General features: G+C 33.8%; 1 protein-coding gene across 2 annotated transcripts in view; it reads right to left on the bottom strand.

Annotated features, from left to right (window-relative positions):
* LOC102896817 (S-adenosyl-L-methionine-dependent tRNA 4-demethylwyosine synthase) overlaps positions 1 to 22,094 on the bottom strand; it is a 193,414-nt gene that overhangs the window by 130,506 nt on the left and 40,814 nt on the right. For both annotated transcript variants that reach the window (XM_015594634.2, XM_015594635.2), the window contains exons 8-9: positions 21,875 to 21,992; positions 17,719 to 17,771 (exon numbers count right to left, since the gene is read on the bottom strand). In XM_015594634.2, the coding sequence (XP_015450120.1) occupies positions 17,719 to 17,771; positions 21,875 to 21,992 (171 nt within the window). The remainder of the gene's footprint in view (positions 1 to 17,718; positions 17,772 to 21,874; positions 21,993 to 22,094) is intronic.

Below are 22,094 nucleotides of genomic sequence, written 5' to 3'. Positions count from 1 at the left end.
AAATAAATAAATAACGAGTGCTGGTGAGAATGTGGAGAAATCGAAACCCTTGTACACTGTTGGTGGGAACGTAAAATGGTACAGCCACTGTGGAAAACAGTATGGTCATTCTTCAACAAATGAAAAATAGAACTACCACATGATCCAACAATTCTGCTTCTGGTATATACTCAAAAGAATTGAAAGCAGGGTCTCAAAGAGATATTTACACATTCATATTCATAGCAGCATTACTCACAATAGCTAAATAATGAAAGCAACCCAAGTGTCCATCAAAGGATGAATGGATAAAGAAAAATGTGGTATATACGTATGTATAAGGAAACATTATTATTCAGCCTTAAAATGAAAAGAAATTCTACAATATGCTACAACATGGATAAATCCTGAAGACACTGTGTTAAGTAAAATAAGCCTGTCACAAAAAGACCAATACTATATGATTCCATTTACATCAAGTATTTAGTCAAAATCACAGAGACAGAAAGTACTATGGTTGTTACCAGAGGTTGGGGGAAGGGAAAAAAGAGGTGTTACTGTTTAGTAGGAATAGAGTTTGTTTTGCAAGATGAAGAGAGTTATAGAGATAGATGTTGATGATGGCTGTACAACAAGGTGATGTATTTAATACCACTGAACTTAAAAATAGTTAAGATGATAAACTTTATGTTTATTTTAATAGAATAAGAAAAGTTCAAAAACGTGTATAAAAGACAAAAGTAACTATTTTCCAAATGCTTGGGTGAGAAAAAATTCTGAAAACTTAAAAAAAAAGAAAACACAAAGGTAACAATGGATTAAAATAAATAAAAATGTAAAATTTAAGTACAACGAAAAGGAAAAAAAACAAAGGGCAAAAAATTAAACTAGGAAAAATATTTTCAATAAATGACAGATCCAACCTTAGTTATTAGTTTTACAAACAATTCATAGAAAATTATAAGAAAAGATCATTAGCAAAGCCTTTCAATTGGTAATGTCGCTTCTAGGACTCTAAGGAAAATCTAGATGCTAATAAAACCACGCAAAAACACATTCTTCATATAATTAATTATAATAGTAAGGGCAAAATTGGAAAGAACGTCATCACCAAGTGAATTAAATTATGACACATTCACCAATAAGTCATTAATTATAACACATTACGGCAAATTAAATTATGACACATTCACCAATAAGTCATTAATTATGCTTAAAAATTTTTTTCAATAAGAAAATACTAATATTATAATGTTAGGTGAAAATAACAAACAAAATTTCATATACAATGATTCTAAATATGTAAAAACAATCAAAAGGTGAATAGTAAAAAGGGTAAGAAGAAATATACCAAAGTTTCTGCAAGGTGGAACATAATTTTTATTATTTTATATATTTTTCTTACTTTTTACAAAGAACATGTATTATTTTAATAATTAAAAAAAAGTGTTTTTGTTAAGGACAAGTGATTTGAATCATAGCATCATCCACAAGTTTGTGACTCTTTTCACCAAATATAAGGTCACAAGTTTAGGTACTGTCTTATATTTCCTCACCAGACTGTGACAACTTTTCCAACTGCTACCTGCATAACTTCACTATGTACTCTACTTCATATTATTCTCAAATGCTGACAGTGTGCTCTTTCATTATTTACTTATGGTCAGGCATTTCAATAAGACTTATATGCACTCCCGTCCTCTAATTTATTATGTTTGGCAGTACTCACTGTAAGGGAACAATAATATGAATTACTAAGAATTTCTCATGAGAAACCATGAAGGCCAAAAGGAAATGGAGCAATATTTTTAAAGTGCTGAAAGAAAAAATGTCAATCCACCATTCTTTATATAGCAAAAACAAAGAATAAAAGCAAAATATAAACATTCTCCAGTGAAGAAAAACTAAGAGCATTCATTGCCAGCAGACCTCTAAGAGAAATGCTAAAGAAAATTAAGACAAAAGGATGGGGAAAAGTACAGTACGTGAACACTAATCAAAAGAAAGCTGGGATGACTATATTAATATCAGACAATGTAAACTTTAAAGACTCTTACCACAGGTAAAGAAGGATCTTACATAATGATAAAAGGGTAGATTCACCAAGAAGACATAACAATTCTAAATGTGTATGCACCTAACGTTAGAGCTTCAAAGTGCATGAGGCAAAAAATTGATAGAACTGAAATGAGAAATGGGCAAATTCACAAGCAGAGTTGGAGTCTTCAACACTCTTTTCTAGGTAATAGAACAAGTAGACAAAATTGGTAAGGATATAAAATGACTAGTGTCAAATCAACTTCTGATCTGAGTTTGAGTTTTATTTGGGGATAAGGAGAGGGAAACAGAAAAATGCATACAAAGTCAAGAAAGGAAAGGGACCCTTTTCACCAGGCTGAATTATAAATTCAATGGGAGTAGGCCTCCCTCGTATCCCTATTACTTTCTACATTATCCAAGCACATAAAAAGCATTCAATATTTTCTGAATGACTGACAGTGATATAGCAGTGTCACATTTCCATTTCTTCTATTCCCTGTGACATGTGACTTAGGTAGTCCTTGTGATTTTTCTATATTTCCACTGTTACTCAACAGTAACAAAGCCACATTCACAATAAAAAGTAAAAGTGTTGTATCATATGTGATATATGCTATACATTATATATGCTATATACCTGTGCATATGTATATATTATATATGCTATATATGAGCTATGCATGTACATACATATTTATGATAAATGTCATTTATTTTCCAGACTAGGACTGCAATGGGAAGGATAGGAAAATAGACTGTCAATTAAATTAAGTGATCATCAAATGGGCAAGTCTTCCTCCATCAGTAACCTTAAAGTTGTTTTTCTGGCTGAAAGAATCTCCTACTCTCTAGGATTCCATTCTGATGATACAGGTTTAGAAAATGAAGATGGCAAAACCACAAAGCATTTGGCAGAATGCTTTCCAGGCCCTTAATCTTTCAGGCAAATACTCCTTGACATAGAACTAAGAGGTTTGGGGAGAGGGGGATCACACTTCCTGTACTTCTCACTCAGTATTTTCATCTAAATCCCTATCTATACCATGAGAGTTGCTTTGATTCAGAGCTTTCAACCATTTAAGCTTTGTCATTCTTCACTGTTTTCTCTGCCACAAAGATATTTAATACCTACCAAATCAGCAGCAAACCATGACCACAGCCAACATTATCTGGTTCAGGTACCAACTGTTGCATACCACACTGCTCTAAAACTCAGTGGCTTAATACGACACCAATGTATTATTTTCTCTATTAATTCTGCGAGTCAGCTGGGTGGTTCTTTCACTCCCTGTGGTGTGGGCTGAGGTCACCCATGCAGCTGTATTCAGAGGGAGTTTGGCTGGGGTGTACACATCCAAGAAGACTTCACTCAAATTTCTGACAATTGATGCTAGCTAGCACGCCTTGCTCCTCACTCCTCCTTCACTCCAGTAATCTAGACTGGCTTCTTTACTGGTAGCTGGATTCCCAGAGGAAACATTTCAAGAGGACAAGCCTCAATGTGCAAGCACTTATCAAATCTCTACTCATATCATGCTTGCTAATATCCCACTGACCAAAGCAGGTCACATGGCCAAGCCTAGAGGATTAAACAAAGGTGTTAATACTGAGGATCATGGTTCATAGAGGGCTACCTGGTTAATAGACTCCTACATCATTTATATTAATTATGTTCACCTCCAAGCCTAAAGGCAAAAATTCTTCACAGTGATAATTTATTAGCTTTCAAAGAGCTTTCACATTCCATGTAACAGATAAGCATTCTAGATCAATTTTTGGCTTGTTATAATTAAATTCTTTTAACATTTGGTGATTACTGCAGTTCTCTGAGTAGACGGGCAAATATCTTGATTTTATTTTATTGTTCTTTAATTTTCTGTTATTATTAGTTTCAAGTATACAGTACATTGGTTAGATATTTTTATAGTTTATAAAATGATCCTCCTAACTGCTCTTTCCTCTGGCTCTCCATCTAGACATTATATTAATGCTAACTGCATTCCCTGTGCCATGCTCCCCATTCCCATGACCAACTTTCAACTACTAATTTGTACTTCTTTAATTCTTCACTCCTTTCTCCCAGCTCCCCTCCCCTCTGGCTGTCACCACAGATTGTCCTCTATATTTATGAGTCTGTCTTTGATTAATTTGTAGTTTTTGTTCCTTAGTTTCCACAAATAAGTGAAATCATATGGTATTTATCTCTCTCTAACTTAGCAAATATCTTAATTTTAGATATTTAATATATGTTTACTGTATTCTGCGCTAAGTGATTCAGAGGAAAAATGATTCTGACTTCATTGTATATACCTTTTTTATGGTACCTTATAACTCTTACCTAGAAAAACAAAAGCTTAACCTATTCAAAAACATAAAAAATAAATTAATTTTAAAAATTCTTTAAACTGAAATCAAACTCAAATATACTAAGTAAATATCAAATTGTCACCATAATCACACTGAAAGACAATTTCTTCCAAAAAACTTCAGAACACATATTTTGAATGTACACTCTTAAAGAGATGCATTCTAAAGAAAGAAGGAACTACAAAGAACTATTTTCCCCTCTGAAAAATTATCAAGGACCCTAAAGAACTTTATTTATGTGGTTTATATCAATCAATATTTAAATATTAGATATTAGAACCACAGAAGTTTAAAATGTTTTAATATTTCATTTATGATAATCATAAGTCCATTATATATTAACATGCCACAATTTTATTAAAAACTTTTCAAAATGAAAAAAAGTGTAAAACAGCTGGATTCTAATATAAAAATTTCTGTATTCCAACTTGTGATGTGTTTTGATTAAGCTCTATGAACAAAATACAGCCTCACACAGATACATAGCTGGAAAAAAAAGAGCAGTATTTTAATAGCTTTTTCAAAAAACTGAATGTTCCATTTTGATATTATACCAAAACTTGACAAGTGGTAATTTCATACAGATCAGCTGCACTGTGGAATCTGAAACCATATTAATGAACTTTTCATATTTTGTTGCATTAAAATTTACTTGCCTATCTTGCACTTTGATTTTATAACATTATGCACTGGTCATGTGGAAAACATTGGTTCACTAAGGTACGCAGATCTTGCAAATATGGATATATTTCATTGCATAATATTTTTAAAAATCACACTTTTTCATATCACAACTGATCTGATCATTATTGAGAGGCTGTCAAACTATGGCAGCTAATACAAGTTTTCCGAAATTCTAATTTTTATTTTAAAGCTCAAATTTTATTACTAGCAACAAATACTTTCAATTGTTTCCTTGAAGTGGCAGGCTCACTTTGTTTATTTAAAAAAGAAAAAAGAAATCTACCAAATAACTCGGTCTAAATAACCATAGTTAGTAGTTCTTGTATGTAAAAATGACATTCCATGAAAACAGCAACTTATAACTTAAACAAAAATGCAAAAATGCTTTTCCTGAAAACAACTATATACTCTGGAATGCAACAAAAGTGCTTATGCATACTTTCAATATCTTCATATAGAACATTAAAAATACAGATATTCAAAAGTAGAGATTTTTTTAATTAATAATTTTTGCTACTTCATCAAGGTAATTCTTAAGTGAAATTAGCATAAAAAAAAAAAAAACAGGGAGCACATGTACCTTGACTACATACTAAAAGATCAACGTATTTACCCACCATTGCTTTCGCACTATCAGTTCAAATGTCTACACAGCAAAAAAGACAAAAAACATTACAGCATTATTATAAAAATGGTTTTGACCTCCACATCCTGAAAAGGGTCTACAGATCACCATTGTTATGTTAATGGCAATAAGTAATTTTATACCATTGTTATAAATTAACGGCAATAAGTAAGTATGTCAATGTTAGAAATCAAGAATTTTGTTGAGGGAAAAAAGTGGTACAATGATAAAATCAAAGAAGTTAACTGAAAACTAATGTTAAAATTGAAATAAGAGTTCAACTGCTTTCGAAAACTGTTCATAATAGCTACTAAAACTAAACATATGCTTAAGCAATTCCATTCCAAGGTATATACTCAGGAAAAATCAGTGTGATATACAAATCTTGTACACAAAAGTTCACAGCACTGACTTTATATAAAACAGCAAAATAATAGAAATAATCTACATGTCCATTAACAGATGAATAAACAAACAGTAGGCATATCCAAACAATGGAATATATTTAGCAAGAAGTGAAGTACCAATACACACAAAACATGGATGAATTTCAAAATAATTATGCCAAGTGAAGGAAGCCAGATCAAAGAGAGAACATAATGCATGAATATCTAACTATAAAATATAAATTTACATACAGAGGCAGGAAGCAATCCTGGGGACAGGAGCAAAGAGAAAAATTTTTGTAATGGTTTCATTAATATATACATATTTCAAAAATCATCAAATTGTTATTCTAAATACACAGAATTTATTGTATGTTGATTATACTTCTTTAAAACTGAAAAATTTTTAACTAAAAAAAAAATAAAGGCAGGAGGAGACATAGGAGTCAGATGGGAAAATTTCCATCATTCCATCAAACTGTGAAAAATTGAGGATTAAAAAAGAAAATAACTGTGATGAATCAAATTGATGAAAATACATTACTACATAATGATATTCAAAAAAGAGAAGAAAGAAACATTGTCACCACTTGAGGGGGTATTAAAACTTCTACTTGAAAACTGGTAACTAAGAGAAAGAATTAAGTATTTATCCTGCCTTGGCCATAAGAACCGTATTTCAGAGTAACCAAATATCTCCAGTTAGTTTAAAAAAAAAAATGCTAGTTAATAAATACATAAGACAGAACTGAAAATATGATTTTACAAACCCTAATTAAGAATTATCTCAGACAGTACTTATCAACTGGTGTTTAAAAAAAAAGCAAACGTTAGCTTTTTCAGTTGACAAGAAGCTAGATTTTTAAATAATGCCAAAGTAAAATTCTAGCAACAGAGAGAAAAAACATAACTGAACAAAGGAGGGAGTAGAACATTTATTATACTGTTTCAGTGGTCACAATTAACATCATTTGTTGATTTTATGTTTATACCCCACATATAAGTGACATAATGTGGTTTTCAACATTTTCTGTCTAGCTTATTTCCCTTAGCATGATTATCTCAACGTCTATCCATGTTGTCACAAGTGGCAGCAATTCATCTCTTCTTACAGCTGAGTAATATTCCATTGTATATATGTACCACAGCACCTTTATCCAATCATCCATTATAGAAAACTTCAGTTGCTTCCATGTCCTGGCCACCGTAAATAATGCTGATATGAACATCGGTGTGCAAATATCTTTTCAGATATATGTTCTCAAGAGTTTGGGGTAAATAAACCCCAAAAGAGAGATTGCTGGATCATATAGTAGATCAATTTTTAGTTTTTTGAGGAACCTCATACTGTTTTCCATTGTGGCTATATCAATTTGTAGTTCCACCAGCAGTGTATGAGGGTTTCTTTTTCTCTGTGTCCTCTCCAACACTTGTTATTACTTGTCCTGTTGAAAATAGCTATTCTATCCAGTGTAAGGTGGTATCTCATCGTGGTTCTGATTTGCATTTCCCTAACAGCTAGCGATGATGAGCATCCTTTTATATGTTTGTTGGCCATTTGTATGTTTTCTTGGGAGAAGGGTCTGTTCAAGTCTTCTGCCCATTTTTTAACTGGATCGTTTTTTTTTCTGCTGTTATGAGTTCTTTGTATATTTTGGATATTAGGCCCTTATCAGACGCATTGCTTGCAAATATACTTTCCCATTCAAATGGTTGTCTCTTTACCTTGCTGATGGTTTCTTTTGCTGTGCAGAAGCTTTTTAGTTTGATGTAGTCCCATTCATTTATTTTTGCTTTTACTTACCTTGCCTTTGAGGTCAAATTCATAAAATCTTCTCTAAATCCAAGGTCTATGAGTTTAGTTCCTATGTTTTCTTCTATGCAATTTATTGTTTCAGGTCTTATATTCAGGTCTTTGATTTATTTTAAGTTAATTTTGGTGTATGGTTTCACCGGTCCATGTGTATCTTTTGCTGCCAATACCATGCCATTTTGATTACTGTCGCTTTGAGTATAATTTGAAGTCATGCAGAGAGATGCCTCCAGCCTCGTTCTTTTTTCTCAGGATGGCTTTGGCAATTTGGGGTCTTTTGTGCTTCCATACAAATCTGATGACTTTTTGTTCTATTTCTTTAAAAACTGCCTAAGGGATTTTGATGGGGATTGCATTAAATCTGTGTAATGCTTTAGGTAATAAGGTCATTTTAACTATGTTGATTCTTCCAATCCAAGAACACAGAATATCTTTCCATTTCTTTGTATCTTCTTCGATTTCTTATAATAGGGTCTTACAGTTTTCATTATTTAGGTCCTTCACATGTTTTGTTACATTTATTCCTAGGTACCTTATTCTTTTTGTTGCAATTATAAAAGGAATTATTTTTTCCACTTCTTTTTCTGACAATTCATTATTAGAGTATAGAAATGCTAAGGATTTTTGAACATTGTATCCAGAAACTTTACTGTATTTGCTTATTGCTTCTAGTAGTGGAGTCTTTACGGTTTTCTATATAGAGAATCATGTCATCTGCAAAGAGTGACAGTTTGACTTCGTTTTCTATTTGGATGCCTTTTATTTCTTTCTCTTGCCTGACTGCCCTTGCTAGGACCTCCAATGTTATATTGAATGATAGTCATGATAGTGGACTTGTCTTGTTCCTAATCTTAGAGGAAAAGTTTTTAGTGTTTCACCATTAAGTATAATGTTGGCTGAGAGTTTGTCATATATGGCCTTTATTATGTTAAGGTACTTTCCTTCTATATCAATTTTGTAAGTGTTTTGATCATGAATAGATGCTGTATCTTGTCAAAGGCTTTTTCTGCATCTATTGATATGTGGTGTATCACATTAATTGATTTGCATATGTTGAACCATCCCTGTGCCTCTGGGATGAAGCCCATTCGATCGTTGTGTATAATCTTTTTAATATGTTGCTATATTTGGTTCGCTAGTATCTTATTTAGGATTTTTGCATCTGTGTTCGTGAGAGATATTGATCTGTAGTTTTCTTTTTTTGTGTGTTATCTTTACCAGGTTTCAGTATTAGGGTAATATTGGCCTCATAAAATGAGTTGGGAAGTATTGCCTCCTCTTTTTAGAAGAGTGAGAATAGGTATTAAATCTTTGAATGTTTGGTAGAATTCACTGGTGAAGCCATCTGGTCCTGGACTTTTACTTTTTGATGATTGTTTCAATGTCAATACTGCTGATCAGTCTATTTAGATTTTCTAGTTCTTCCTGATTCAGTCTAGGAAAGTTATATCTTTCTAATTACTTGTCCATTTCTTCTAGGTTATTAAATTTGATGTTATATACTTTTTCATAGTATTCTTATATACAATTAACACCATTAATGGTGGGTCAACCAGATATTAAATCTACTGATGTGACACAACACATATCACATGAATGCAATTAACATGATCTTTGTTATATAATACAAAATATGATAAATACGAACCAAACCTTTAAATGAACCTTCTCCTTTACAAGAAATATTAAGGATAAAAAGAAAAATGCCCCCAAAACAAAAAAACAACCCGAGAAAGCTAGATTGGATATTACACAAAATTGTTCTAGTCTTTTACTTAAACGAAGTGTCATTTTAAAAAAAGAAAGAAAAAAAAAAGACTGGCCTTTTTGTAAAAGAGACTTAACAGACAAAACTAGATGAAATGTGAGGATGAATCAGTTATAATGGTCATATGAGAGTCAATTAAGGAAATCTGAATATGTTCTGGGTATGTTCTAGATGAGATGAAGATTCATTGAAAGGAAACTGGATATTCAATTCCTCCAAAAAACAGGTTATAAAACAGTATATCTAGTATGACCTCATTCAGGTTAAAATGCACATACACGGAAAGTATATGTATTAATGCTAATTTTGCTATGGTGGAAATAAAATTTTTTACCTTATTTGCTTAAATTTTCTCATTTTGTACAACTTACAGATATTGTTTCTGCAGTAATAAAAGGTTGTTTTTAAATGAATCAGAATACATATTCCAGTGGAGTAATAAGGCATATGCTTAACCTTTGTACTATGAGGAAGAAACTGATAACGGCTTTCAAAGAGATACAGAAAGAGCTTTGGAATCAAAAGTAGTCAAAATTTACTTCCTGTGATGGGAAACAAGGAAAGCTGCTTTAGGTAGTTATAAAACATGGTCAAAAGGTCTAGAACAGTGCTATCTTGTAAGCAGCCACTAGCCACATGTAGCTATTTAAATTTAAATTTTAAATGAATTAAAATTAAATATAATTTAAAATTCCTTTGTCACATGAGCCACACTTCAAGTGTTCAACAGCCATATATGGTTAGTAGCTGTATGAGTTACACAGTTAGGCAGGTATGTAGTTAGGTATCAAGTACTATATACTAGGTTAGGTATTAAGTATACAGTTAGTAGTACACTGTACTGTATAGTCCAGATATAGAACATCACCATCACTGCAGAAAGTCCTACTGGACAGAGCTATAGAGGTGGATGTAAGTGTGGCTCCTCTCGCTATTACCACCAACACACCACTTACTCCATCGCTGCTATCTTCTATCCCTAGAACAATGACTCCAGTTGACAGATTCCCAGGGGAAGAATGCTTCCACCATATTCCAGGAAAGCTGTGTAAAAAGACAATTCTCCATGGTAGCTCTGTACCTCCTAGATCAGCTTCAGTTCCAGACTATCTTTTCAAGGATGTCTATAAAACAAACAGCCTTGGAAGATAGAGTATATTCCTCCAGTGTAGAGGGCAGATTTGTCTCCTGACCAGCATAATAAAGATAATGCCTCCCTCCCAGCTAAAGGTTGGGCAGGTTTACAAGCAACCCTCTTATAAGATTGGGAGTTTACTAAGTTCAGGGTTTCTCGGCTAGAACATAAACCCACTGTACACCCAGCATTCCCCTAGGCCCACCTCCACATCAACCTCATAGCATTTGTGAACATGTGAACATGAAGCTCAAGCTGTCTGGCATGCTTTGTCTTTGACCTAGGAGTCCTGTGTCTTCTGCCAACATCTATGAAACTCTGCCAGGCTAACTTGTTAGTTTGCCAAGTAGGGTAAAATAGCAGACCCTCCACAGTTCTTGACAGTTAACCCTATCACCTGGCTCCTTTAAGCTTATCATGCCACATAAACAAACATTTTGTCAGGAACCAAGGGGATCTCTGGGGCATCTCTTAGTACTCTCGTGTGTAGTAGTAACAGTTAAGAAAAGATTGCAGGAGGTGCCACTACTGGCTCAAACTCTTCATTGACAGACTAGATGAGTTGGTAGGAGTTAACTATATAATGTCATCCTTAAGGTATAAGATCTCAAAAGAGTATTCTCCCTTTTTAAAAGGGAGAGTGAATACATCTTCCCTTATATGAGTTAATAATTGCAACAGTTAGGCAAAAGCATATACTTTTTTTTTGATTGTTCTAAAATGTAAATACAGGTAGAAGGTTCTATGTAGATAATGAGTATTCAAAGAGGTAGACTGTGCTGTTAATACTCTGCCTTTCTGATGAAAAGGGGCTAGAAACGCTAACACCAAATTTCTCAGATTTCCTTGTCTGAAGGGTTCTGATTTAGACTCCACCAATGAGAGGCACTTATGCATGATTTAGAAGGCAAGAAGCTGTTATTCTTCTCTGGCAGCAGCTGGCAGACACGAGGGCAGACAGCAAAGACCAAGTCTGCAGCAGCTTCCAAGTGAGCTCCTGGGAAACATTCGCTTTACTGTTGCCAGCACCTTGGGTCACTTGAAGCAGTGTCCTGTGAGTCTAGCACTTTTGGATTTTCTCAAAGCCAGAAATAGTTCTCTCTGACCCTCACCACCCCAGGCGTTCCAATGGCTTTATAAGCATTTAGATGATTTACTTCATTAAATCTGTTCTTGCTAAAATACCCAGGGTGGTTTCTATTTTCCTGATACGGATGGGTAGGATTTTGTCAAGTGGAGATTAGAGTGAGGAAGAGAAGCAAGACACAATGTACGAAGGTTAAAAAGGAAACTAAAGTTAAACAAGTGAGTCAGAACTATACTAAGTAGAGTCTGGGAGGAGATAGATAAGAAACAAAGATGTATGGTTGAACTGAAGCAGGAAGATCAGATCACATAGGGCCTTGGAGGCCACTGTAAGGACTTAAGCTTTTATGCTGAGTGAACTCCTAGAGGTTCTGAGTAAGAGTGTGACATGATCTGCTATAGCTGGCTGCTGTGTAGGAAATAGACAATGGAGGATGACAAGAGTGGGACCCAGAAAAGCACTTAGGAGATCAATGAAATAATAAAAGGGACAAATTACAGTGGCTTGAACCAAGATAGAGCAGTATAATTGGTGAAAAGCAGTCACATTCTGGATATATTTTGAAAAGATTTGCTCATAGACTAGATGTGGGAGGGTAAAAAAAAAAAACATAAGAGTAAAAATGACTCCCAGATTTTTGGCCTGAGGAACTGAAAAAGACAGAGTTGCCATTAACTGATAGAAGACTGAGAACAGATTTAGGAGAGGAAATAGAGAGTACAAGTTTTGACATGTTAAGTTCAAGACGCCTATTATACATCTGAATTGTATGTTGAGTCAGAAGTAATGGAGAGCAACTATAGGCTTCTGAGAAAGGAGTAGCTAGATAAGAACCATACTTCAGAGATTAATCTGATTAATGTCAGAGAAATTGGGAAGGGAAGGCAGAGTGGATAGATACACTGAAAGCCCGAAGGAGATGGGGGAAAAGCTAACTGTAGTGAAGACAACCTGAACCTCAGGGTGGCAATGAAAATGCATTGGGGCGGAGGTTCTCAATGGGTCCAACATCACCCTCTGAGGGTATTTTGGAAATCTATGAAAATATCTTTGTTAGCACAATGGTCAGGAGATGCTACTGGCAATGAGAAGGTGGGGCCAACAGTTTCATATCTCTTGCAAGGGTCAGGATAGTCCCATGAAAAAAAATGTGTCTTATAGTCCACTTCTTTTCAAATGACTCACCAGGCCTCCATACTTGTGAAAAACCTTATTATAATTATCTGAGCCTACATCCCAACTTTATTTTACAAATTAAAGATTTTCTGAATAATTTTACCATACACTGAATTTTCCAGGAATGTAGCTACTATGCAAACTAAAGGAAGAGAACACGCTTTATGTGAAATTTCACCATTTTGAAAAACCACTCCACAGAAAACAGTGCTGTTTTTAGTATTTGAGTCACCAACAAAATGCCTATATCTATGTTATATTTGTAGGTGTCACCTACAAATACGTTATAGAAGAGATCTGAGATATTTTGGTAGACTTCGAACCAAATATTAAGTTAGACATATGGAATGTAGGATCCTCACTAATCAAAGTTATTTTAAAAATTATTATGGTCATTCTATATATTGTTAATTGTTAATTTTCATAGCATAATGATAAGAAATCTATCTTGGATAATTATTTGAAATTGAATTTGTTTATTTTGGTGCTGCCTGTCACTTTTAAATCTTATTCTGAAACTGTCACCAGAGGTCTACCACACTTCTCTCAGCTACTCTTACTACCATTTTTGTTTCCAATTCATCCTCTATTCCCACTGTAACTTAAAGGATATAGCCACCAAAGTTTTGTTATGAATTAGAGACAGAATGCAGATCTTAACAAGATGTGTAATTTCAAGACCAGAGATTTTTTTTTTCTGTGACAATTTGTCACTACTCCTCCCAAGCCACAACAAAGAAATTGTTCTAATTCAATATATAAATGAGACCCCATTCATTTGCAAATACATCCTACTTTCCCATTTTTTCCATTTGGATAATCCATAATTTGCTGGCTAGCATTCCAGCAAATTATAGATTATCCAAATGGAAATTAGGATTATGTCTCTCTTTCTCTCTTATTATATATGAATTAGTCTGGCTTGTTATTAATTCTTGTTCAGAATAACTTCTGATCTGTTTACTCCTCTTAAATATAAACTTATCCATTATAAGTAGGTGCATATAGCTGGTTTCATATGACTTCTAATGTAATAGTATCTGAGCATGTCATACAGAAATACAAACTATCTCTTCTTTTCTCTTTACATTATAGCTAACACTGATTTTTAAAAAATTATGTATGTGAGGTTATATTTGTAGATCTGTAAATTTAATCTAGCAATAGTAAAAGGGATATTACAAAATACTGGTTATAAAGCATATGGCATTGAGTATGACATTACTGGAAATCACTGTATTGGAAGAAACAAATGTGGGATGTTAAAAGGGTTACCAAAAAAAGATGCTGACAAGATTATGTTGAATGACGGAAGGTGTCAGAAGTGTCATTGGTTGGAATGTTCATGCCCCTAATGATGAAGGCAGAGGAATAGGAATGAAAAAAAGGGAAAAGAGTTTCTCAGATATCCATAAATAATAGCAACAAGCCTAAAGAGCAGATGGCACTAAAAGGATACAGCAGAGAAATGCTGAAAAATATGATATTCTGAAAACAACAGGCACTGAAGAAGTGAGTTATCTATTAGAAAGGGTCATCAGTTGAAGTACCAAGCAAAGAACAACTGTGGATTATGGCATTGAGGGCAGGGGCACTCCAGGAGAAAGCATTATTCATAATATCCAAAAAGTAGAAGCAAACCAAATGTCCATCAACTGATGATTGAATAAGCAAAATGTGATATATCTATATATGGAATATTACTAGTCATAAAAAATGGAATATTTTTTATATGACATGGATATATCATGAAAACATAATGCTAAATGAGAGAAGCCAGACACAAAAGGCCACATATTGTATGATTCCATTTATATGGAATGTCCATATTAGGCGAATTTAGACAGAAAGTAAGTAAACTAATGGTACCTTAGAGTTGAGGGGAGGAGAAAGAATAGAGATTGACAGTTGATGGGTCCATAACTTCTTTTGGAGACAAAAGTTCTACAATTAGATTGGCGTAATGATTGCAAAGCCTTGTCAACATACTAAAAACCATTAAACTGTACGTTAAAATGGGCGACCTGTATATGTAAATTATATCTCAATAAAGCTATTAACAATGCTCTTATTTGTACCCATGGGATTCTAATTTATGGATGTGACTGAGTACCAACAATGGAGAGGCCAATGCCATTGAAAGAATATATCACTTACATTTCCCAAGAAAAGGGGGCGCACCGCGTCACACAGAGTGATGGAGGAGCCCCAGCTTTGTTCAGGAGGAAAAGAGAAGAGCAAAGGGAGAGCCTAGGCCAGACTTTTTGGGAGTTTCCTCCAGAAAGGCAAGGCAAGGCAGGGTAAACAATGTAGCATTGGCTAGCGTGAATAATTCCTGGGAGTGCTGGGCTATAGGGCTGTCTCCAGTTGTTAAGCACCTGGCCCTGGAATGATTTAAAGCAGAAAAAATATTGGCTGAGAGTGTGAGAATTAGAGAAGGAGGTAGCTGCAACCTATATAGATTCAGAATTGGTTGGTTAATATATGCCAGGCATGCTCAAGCCAGGATATTGCCCTGGGAAGGTCAGTTTCTCCCCAGATCCGTAAGGCCTCCAAATGCCAGAGTATTAAGAATACAGAAAATATGAAAATACAGCTAACATAATTGGCCCTGTGATGAATGGATGCCAACTAGACAAACACCGAATCTAGGAAAACAGAACAAATACATACAACAGAAATTTGCAAGCTGATTCTAAAATTTATATGGAAATGCAAAGGACCCAGAAGAGTGGAAATAGTGTTAAAAATAAAGGTAAAAAACAAGACAGAGAACTTATACAGTATGATTTCATACTTATTACAAAGCTACAATAATCGAGACAACACTATGGTATTGCCATAAGGATAGACATATATCAGTAAAATAGAATAACAGAAGTCCAGACATAGGCCTACACTTAACAGTTGACTGATTTTCTACAAAGGTCTAAAAGTAATTCAATGGTGAAAGGAAAGTCTTTTACAAAAAAATTGTGCTAAATACCTGAATATCCAAATGTAGGGCAGGGGGCTGGAAGGAACAAATCTTGACCTTTACCTCACAGCATTCATAAAAATTAATTCAAGATGAATCAAATACTTAAACATAAAGTTAAAACCATATATTAAGTTTACAGAAGAATACACAGAATATTTTTGTGACCATCAAGCTGGCAAAGATTTCTTAATATTATAGATGAAAAGAGAGTTCTACAGAAAGTAACCTCATAGCGTGATTTGATCATAAATTCTCAAATAGACAGGTAAGGATGAGTATTCATGCCCTAGGCACATAACTTCTTTTTTTTGGGGGGGGGGGGGTGGAGGCACATAACTTCTTTCTTAAAAGGTTTATCTTTGCCGGAAGGAAGCCCTATCCATTGTTTCTGTGCATCTAGGCTAATATATCTTTGAAATGTGTCTTTTCAGAACCACCCTCAAGAGATCTTCTCCACTATCCTGTAATCTATAATCCAATCCCCCTACCTTCCTTTCTCTACCTTGACGTAATCTTCCTTACATTCCCTCCTTAATTCCAAATTCATCAAAGTTGCAAAGTGCCACTCTGGGAAGCATTTTTCTCATTCTGATGGGATTTTGCTTAGCATATCCTCTGTTTGGTCTAAATAAATTTTTATAAAAATTCTCCTAAAGTTTAGATGTTCTTACATTGACAATATACAAAAAGCACTAATCATAAAAGAAAAAAATTATAAACTGGACTTTACTCAAATTGAAAACTTCAAAGATATCATTAGAGAAATAAAAAAGGAAGCCACAGACTTAGGAGAAAATACTCACAATGCACACTGGGCAAAACACTCTTATCCACAATATATAAAAAAAACTCCTACAAATCAATAACATAAAATCAAACAACCCAATTTGGACAAAAGATCTGAACAGACACTTCATAAATATGAATGACCAATATGCACATGAAATAGTGCTCCTCAGCATCAACAAGTCATCAGCGAACTGCAAATTAGAATCATATCGCTACCACTTCATACTCACTAGAATGGATAAAATTAAAGAGTTGCAATACCACATGATGGTGAGAATATGTAGCAACTGGAACTTTCATAGACTGTTGATGCAAATATAAAATAGTATAACTACACTACAAACAGATTGGAAGTTTCTTATAAAGATATATATATATTAATTCCATTCCTATATATATACCCCAAGGAAGTTAAAAACTATGTTCACAAAAAAGCACTGTACAAATATGTTCATAGCAGTTTTATTCATAATAGCCAAAAAACAACCCAAACATCTATTAACAGATTAAAAACTGTGGTATAGTCATACTATTGAATAGTACTCAGCAATAAAAAGAATAAACTGCTGATACAGCTCAGAAATACTATGTTGAAATCACTTGCAAAAAATTACACATTATATGATTCCATCCATATGAAATTCTAGAACAGGAAAATTAAACTACAGGGAACAACCGGAATAATTGTTGCCTGGCTGTGGGGGAGGGGTACTGACTAGAAATAGGCACAAGTGAACTTATGAGGTGAGGAAAATAGTCTATATCTTAATTCAAGTTAACAAATTTATTTAAAATCATTACATGTCATTAAATGTAAGTTATACATTTAAAATGATAAAATTCATTGACTATATAGAATAGCCACATAAAAATTGCACTAAAAAAATACCTTTGTCCATCTGCAAAGCTTCACCCCAGAATGGCTCCCAATCAACTGATAACCTAAATGGAACAGAGAACACTGAATTGATTCAAAGCCTCATATCAAAAGGTGCTTATAAAACTAGCAAAATCATTTTCTTTGCTTAAATAATGGTAAGCAACAACCCAGGGGCAGAAAACATTAAAATTCATCAGGATGATTAAACAATTTAAAATGTGTATGCATGTAATTACATTCAAAATACATAAACAATAGGCTAATCCAAAATCATAAGGAGAGATTGTTAATATTTCTCAATATCTAACAAATCTCATAGACCGAAACTAAGTAGAGCTCTAAGAGCTGAGCAACACAGTAAACTTGATCAAAGACACAGGGCACTGCACTCAACAACTATAGAATGCACAGGTTTTTCAAAGACACAAGGAACATTTATAAAAATGAACCATATGCTGGGCCATAAGGCAAAAGCAAGTAATAATATATTTCAAATGAATGCTTGGGGAGCTCTCATCTTTAAAAAATAAATAAATAAATAAAGACTCAGAGGGGCAAAAGGAGATTAAAATAAAGAAATATTGCCCAAAAAAGTGGGAAAATCAAATTATTGTAACTACAATCTAACATGAATTCTCAGTACCACTCTACAACATATCATTTAAAATTTTTGAGCCACATGAGACATGAAAAGCATGGAAAAGCCATGCCAAAGTTATCATACTTCCTTTTTTAACAAACTACTAGAGCAAACAAGTAGAGCATTCTGATTTCAGGAAGTATTTAATAAAGCTTCTCATGAGGTTTCAAGTAATAAGCTGTAATCAAGAATCTCTTGCACAAAAAGACTTCACTTGCAGATAAATGAGGCAAAGGGAGAAATACAGTGTGGATGATGGCATAAGTGGATCAGCAGCTGGTTAAATACCCATTCACAGTGTGATGATTAATGGAACAATGTCAATTTGTATTACAAGTCTGTAGTGGCAATATTACAGGGTTTTGTCTTTTATTTTCTTCCACATTAAATAAACATCCTGAATGTAAATAAACAAAGCACTGCTCATCTAGTTAAAGATGGAACTGAGTCCAAGTGAATAGCTAACCTCAATACAGAATAAACATTTAAATGAATCCCAGAGAAAATTCTAGTTCTTCTTTTGGATTCCTATATAATGTGTTGTTCATATCACTATCATAGAAATCGCACTCTATTGTATTAGTTCTTTATATCATTCTTTCCCAAGATACATAGACTTCTACAAGATTTTGCATTTAGTTAGGTACAAAAAAAAAAATGCACAGTACAGAAAGAACTGTAGCTGACCACAGCACCAAGATAAGCTAACAGTATGCAGTTGCTGAAAATCATAGTGCAGAATTCTGCTTCTGATCAAGATGGAGTAACAGATGGTTTACTCTTCTACCTGAAATACCAAAAAAAATGGACAAAGTATATGAAACAACAGTTTTCAGGACATGAAACATCAGGCAACAAAGGATGGTGATCCCAGAGAGAGGGGAACCAAACAAAATGAACACTACCATTATCCAACCTTACTGCCTTGAAAGTTTCCAGGCCCTGTAGCAGGGAGAGGCAACACAAATAAAGCTCCCTGAGTTGAGGACATCAAAATGAGAATCTGAGGAGCCCTCATGGCTAGAGTTAGCAGGATTGAGCACCAGAGAGACAAAAACGGCAAAGAGATTCTGCAGAGGATTACTGTAAGTATTTGCCTGAGTACTACTTAGTGCATATGTGAGAGAATGGGAAAGAACCATCTGAAAGGATTAGAGCTATACCTGGTACTCACAACCAGCAGAGAACTGTGTCTGTTCCTGCCAGCCAGACAGGAAACAAGATTCACAAGGCAGTGGGCAGACTACACAGAAGTGTTTTGCCTCAATAGTGGGATATTATTAGCTGTATATTCAGCTGACTCTGGTCTCATTTAACAAGTCATAAAAAATTAAAAAGCTCAAAACTGTTTCCAGGTAACTTAGCCTCAGAACAAAGCTCAAGAATATTTATAGGAATACAAAACTATCTAGCATCCAATAAGGTAAAATTAGATCTAGTATCTAATCAAAGATTATCAAGCATGTAAACAGATAGGAAAACAAGACCATAATGAGGAAAATAATCCAGCAACAAAAACTGAACCAGAAATGACCCACATTATCAGATTAAGACATTAAAATAGTTATAACTGTGTTCCATAGGCTCAAAAAGTTAAGTAGAGATGTGGAAGATATAAAAAGATCCAAACTGAACCTCTAAAGACAAAAACTACAAAGTCTAAGCTAAAAAATACACTGGATAGAATTAATGGAAGATTAGACATTAGAGAAGAAATGATCACTAAATTAAAACTAGAGATAGAGCAATAGAAACTATCCCAAAATAAAAAGCAGGACAGAAAAAAAGAATTTTAAAAAATAAAAACAGAATCAGTGAGCTGTGGGTCATATTCGGATGGCCTATTATACATGTAACTGGAATCCCCATGGAAGAGAAGAGAGAAGGGGTGACAAAAAAAATAAAGACATAATGGCCAAAATGTGTCCAAATTTGATTAAAACTATAAATCCACAGAACAAAGAAGTTCAACAAATCTTAAATAAAAGAAAATATTAAATTGCTCAAAATCAGTAATTAAGAGAAAATCTTAAAAGTAGCCAGGGTGTAAAAAACATTACATTCAAAGGAACAAACAAAAGATGACTGCAGAGCTCTCATCAGAAGCAATGCAAACAAACAGTGAAACAACATGACAGAAAAAAAAAGCCGTAAACCTACAATTCTATATCCATCGAAAAATATCCTTCAAAAATGAAGGCAAAATAAATCCTTTTTCAGATATACGAAAGTTGAAACATTCATCACCTACAAATCCACACTACAAGAAATGCTAAAAGAAGTCATTTAGGCAGAAGAAAAGGCTATCAGAGAGAACTCAGACCTGCACAAATGAAAAGCACCAAAAGTAGTAACTACATGAGACAACATATGATTATTTCTAATTATTTAAATTTTTAATAGGTAATTGGCTAAAACAAAATAAATAATAACAATGTAGTATGGGGTTTATGACATATGTAAAAAGTAAAATGTATAATAGCAATTTCCTATAGGTTGAGAAAGAGAAAATAAAAACATACTATGAAGGTTGTTCTGTACAGGAAGTGGTATAACACCACTCAAAAACATACTGTGATATAATAGAGAGATATAGTATAAAACCTCAAGCAACTACTAAATAACAAAAGAGTACAATAGCTAATAAGCCAACAAAGGATATAAAACAGAATTATGAAACAATTAATCTAAAAGGCACAAAAACAGAAAAAAGAACATCAAAGAACACGAGACAAACAGAAAACAGCAAAATGATAAATTTAAACCTACCATAAAATCACTTTAGTCTATATATCCTAATTAAAAGACAGATTATACACACATATATTTTACATGTAATAATATTTACATACAATATTTATGAACTTATATGTATCATACATATAAAATCTGTATATGCTTGTCTGTCTCCTCTAACAATTTGACAGGTCCTTGAATGTATTGTTTTTCTGCATTGCCATAACTATCACAAAAAAGGTTCTCAAAAAATATAGAAAGAAGGAGAGAGGAAAGGAGGGAAGTCAGTCTACTGACTCCCAATTCACCTTTTTCTTGTATAAGAAACCAATATGATTTATATTTCCAACTATAGCCTCTTTAATAAGGTATGACCACAAAAATCCAGATATACTTCTACATAAAACACCTCTAATTAACTCAGCATAATATCAATATAAGTTTTTTTCTACATTTAATAATTTTCCCTTAACAGTGATTTGTAAAAAACCCAGTAATGGCATTTTCTATCTGCATACCTCAGCCACACTGATGTTAACATCCCAATAAACTAAGCAAAGAGGAATTTGCGGGCCCAGGTGGCCAACATACAAGTGGTCCACAGAAAAGAGACGGTGACTCCTTAAACAGCTAAAACTGGCATAGTAACATAGCTGCTGGGGTAACTAGAGAAGGATTTTTTTACCTATTTTCCTCTTGGCAATTTCTGTTTTATGCTTCCTCTTTTAGGTATTAAATTAGAATGCTTAAAAGTGTAGTATTATAACAACAATTCTTGAGAATTTTCACCTTGTTTAGTAAGGGCTTCTCGGAGAGCAGGAGTTATCATAGCTCTCCTTTCACTGGCTTCATTCTTCACTGTGCTCCTGAACAAACCAGTTTTCTCTTCTTTGTGCTCCCTTTCTCTCTGTATTAAAATTAAAAGAATGAAATCCAGAAATGACAATGTACAATGAAAATAACAATTATCAACATGTATCATGGATACAAAGGTTTATCATGAACCATG

This window comes from Pteropus alecto, unplaced genomic scaffold, assembly GCF_000325575.1.
Source record: "Pteropus alecto unplaced genomic scaffold, ASM32557v1 scaffold68, whole genome shotgun sequence".
Classification (NCBI taxonomy): domain Eukaryota; kingdom Metazoa; phylum Chordata; class Mammalia; order Chiroptera; family Pteropodidae; genus Pteropus; species Pteropus alecto.
The sequence above is the reverse complement of the archived record's forward strand: the minus strand, read 5'-3'. Positions and strand labels throughout refer to the sequence as shown.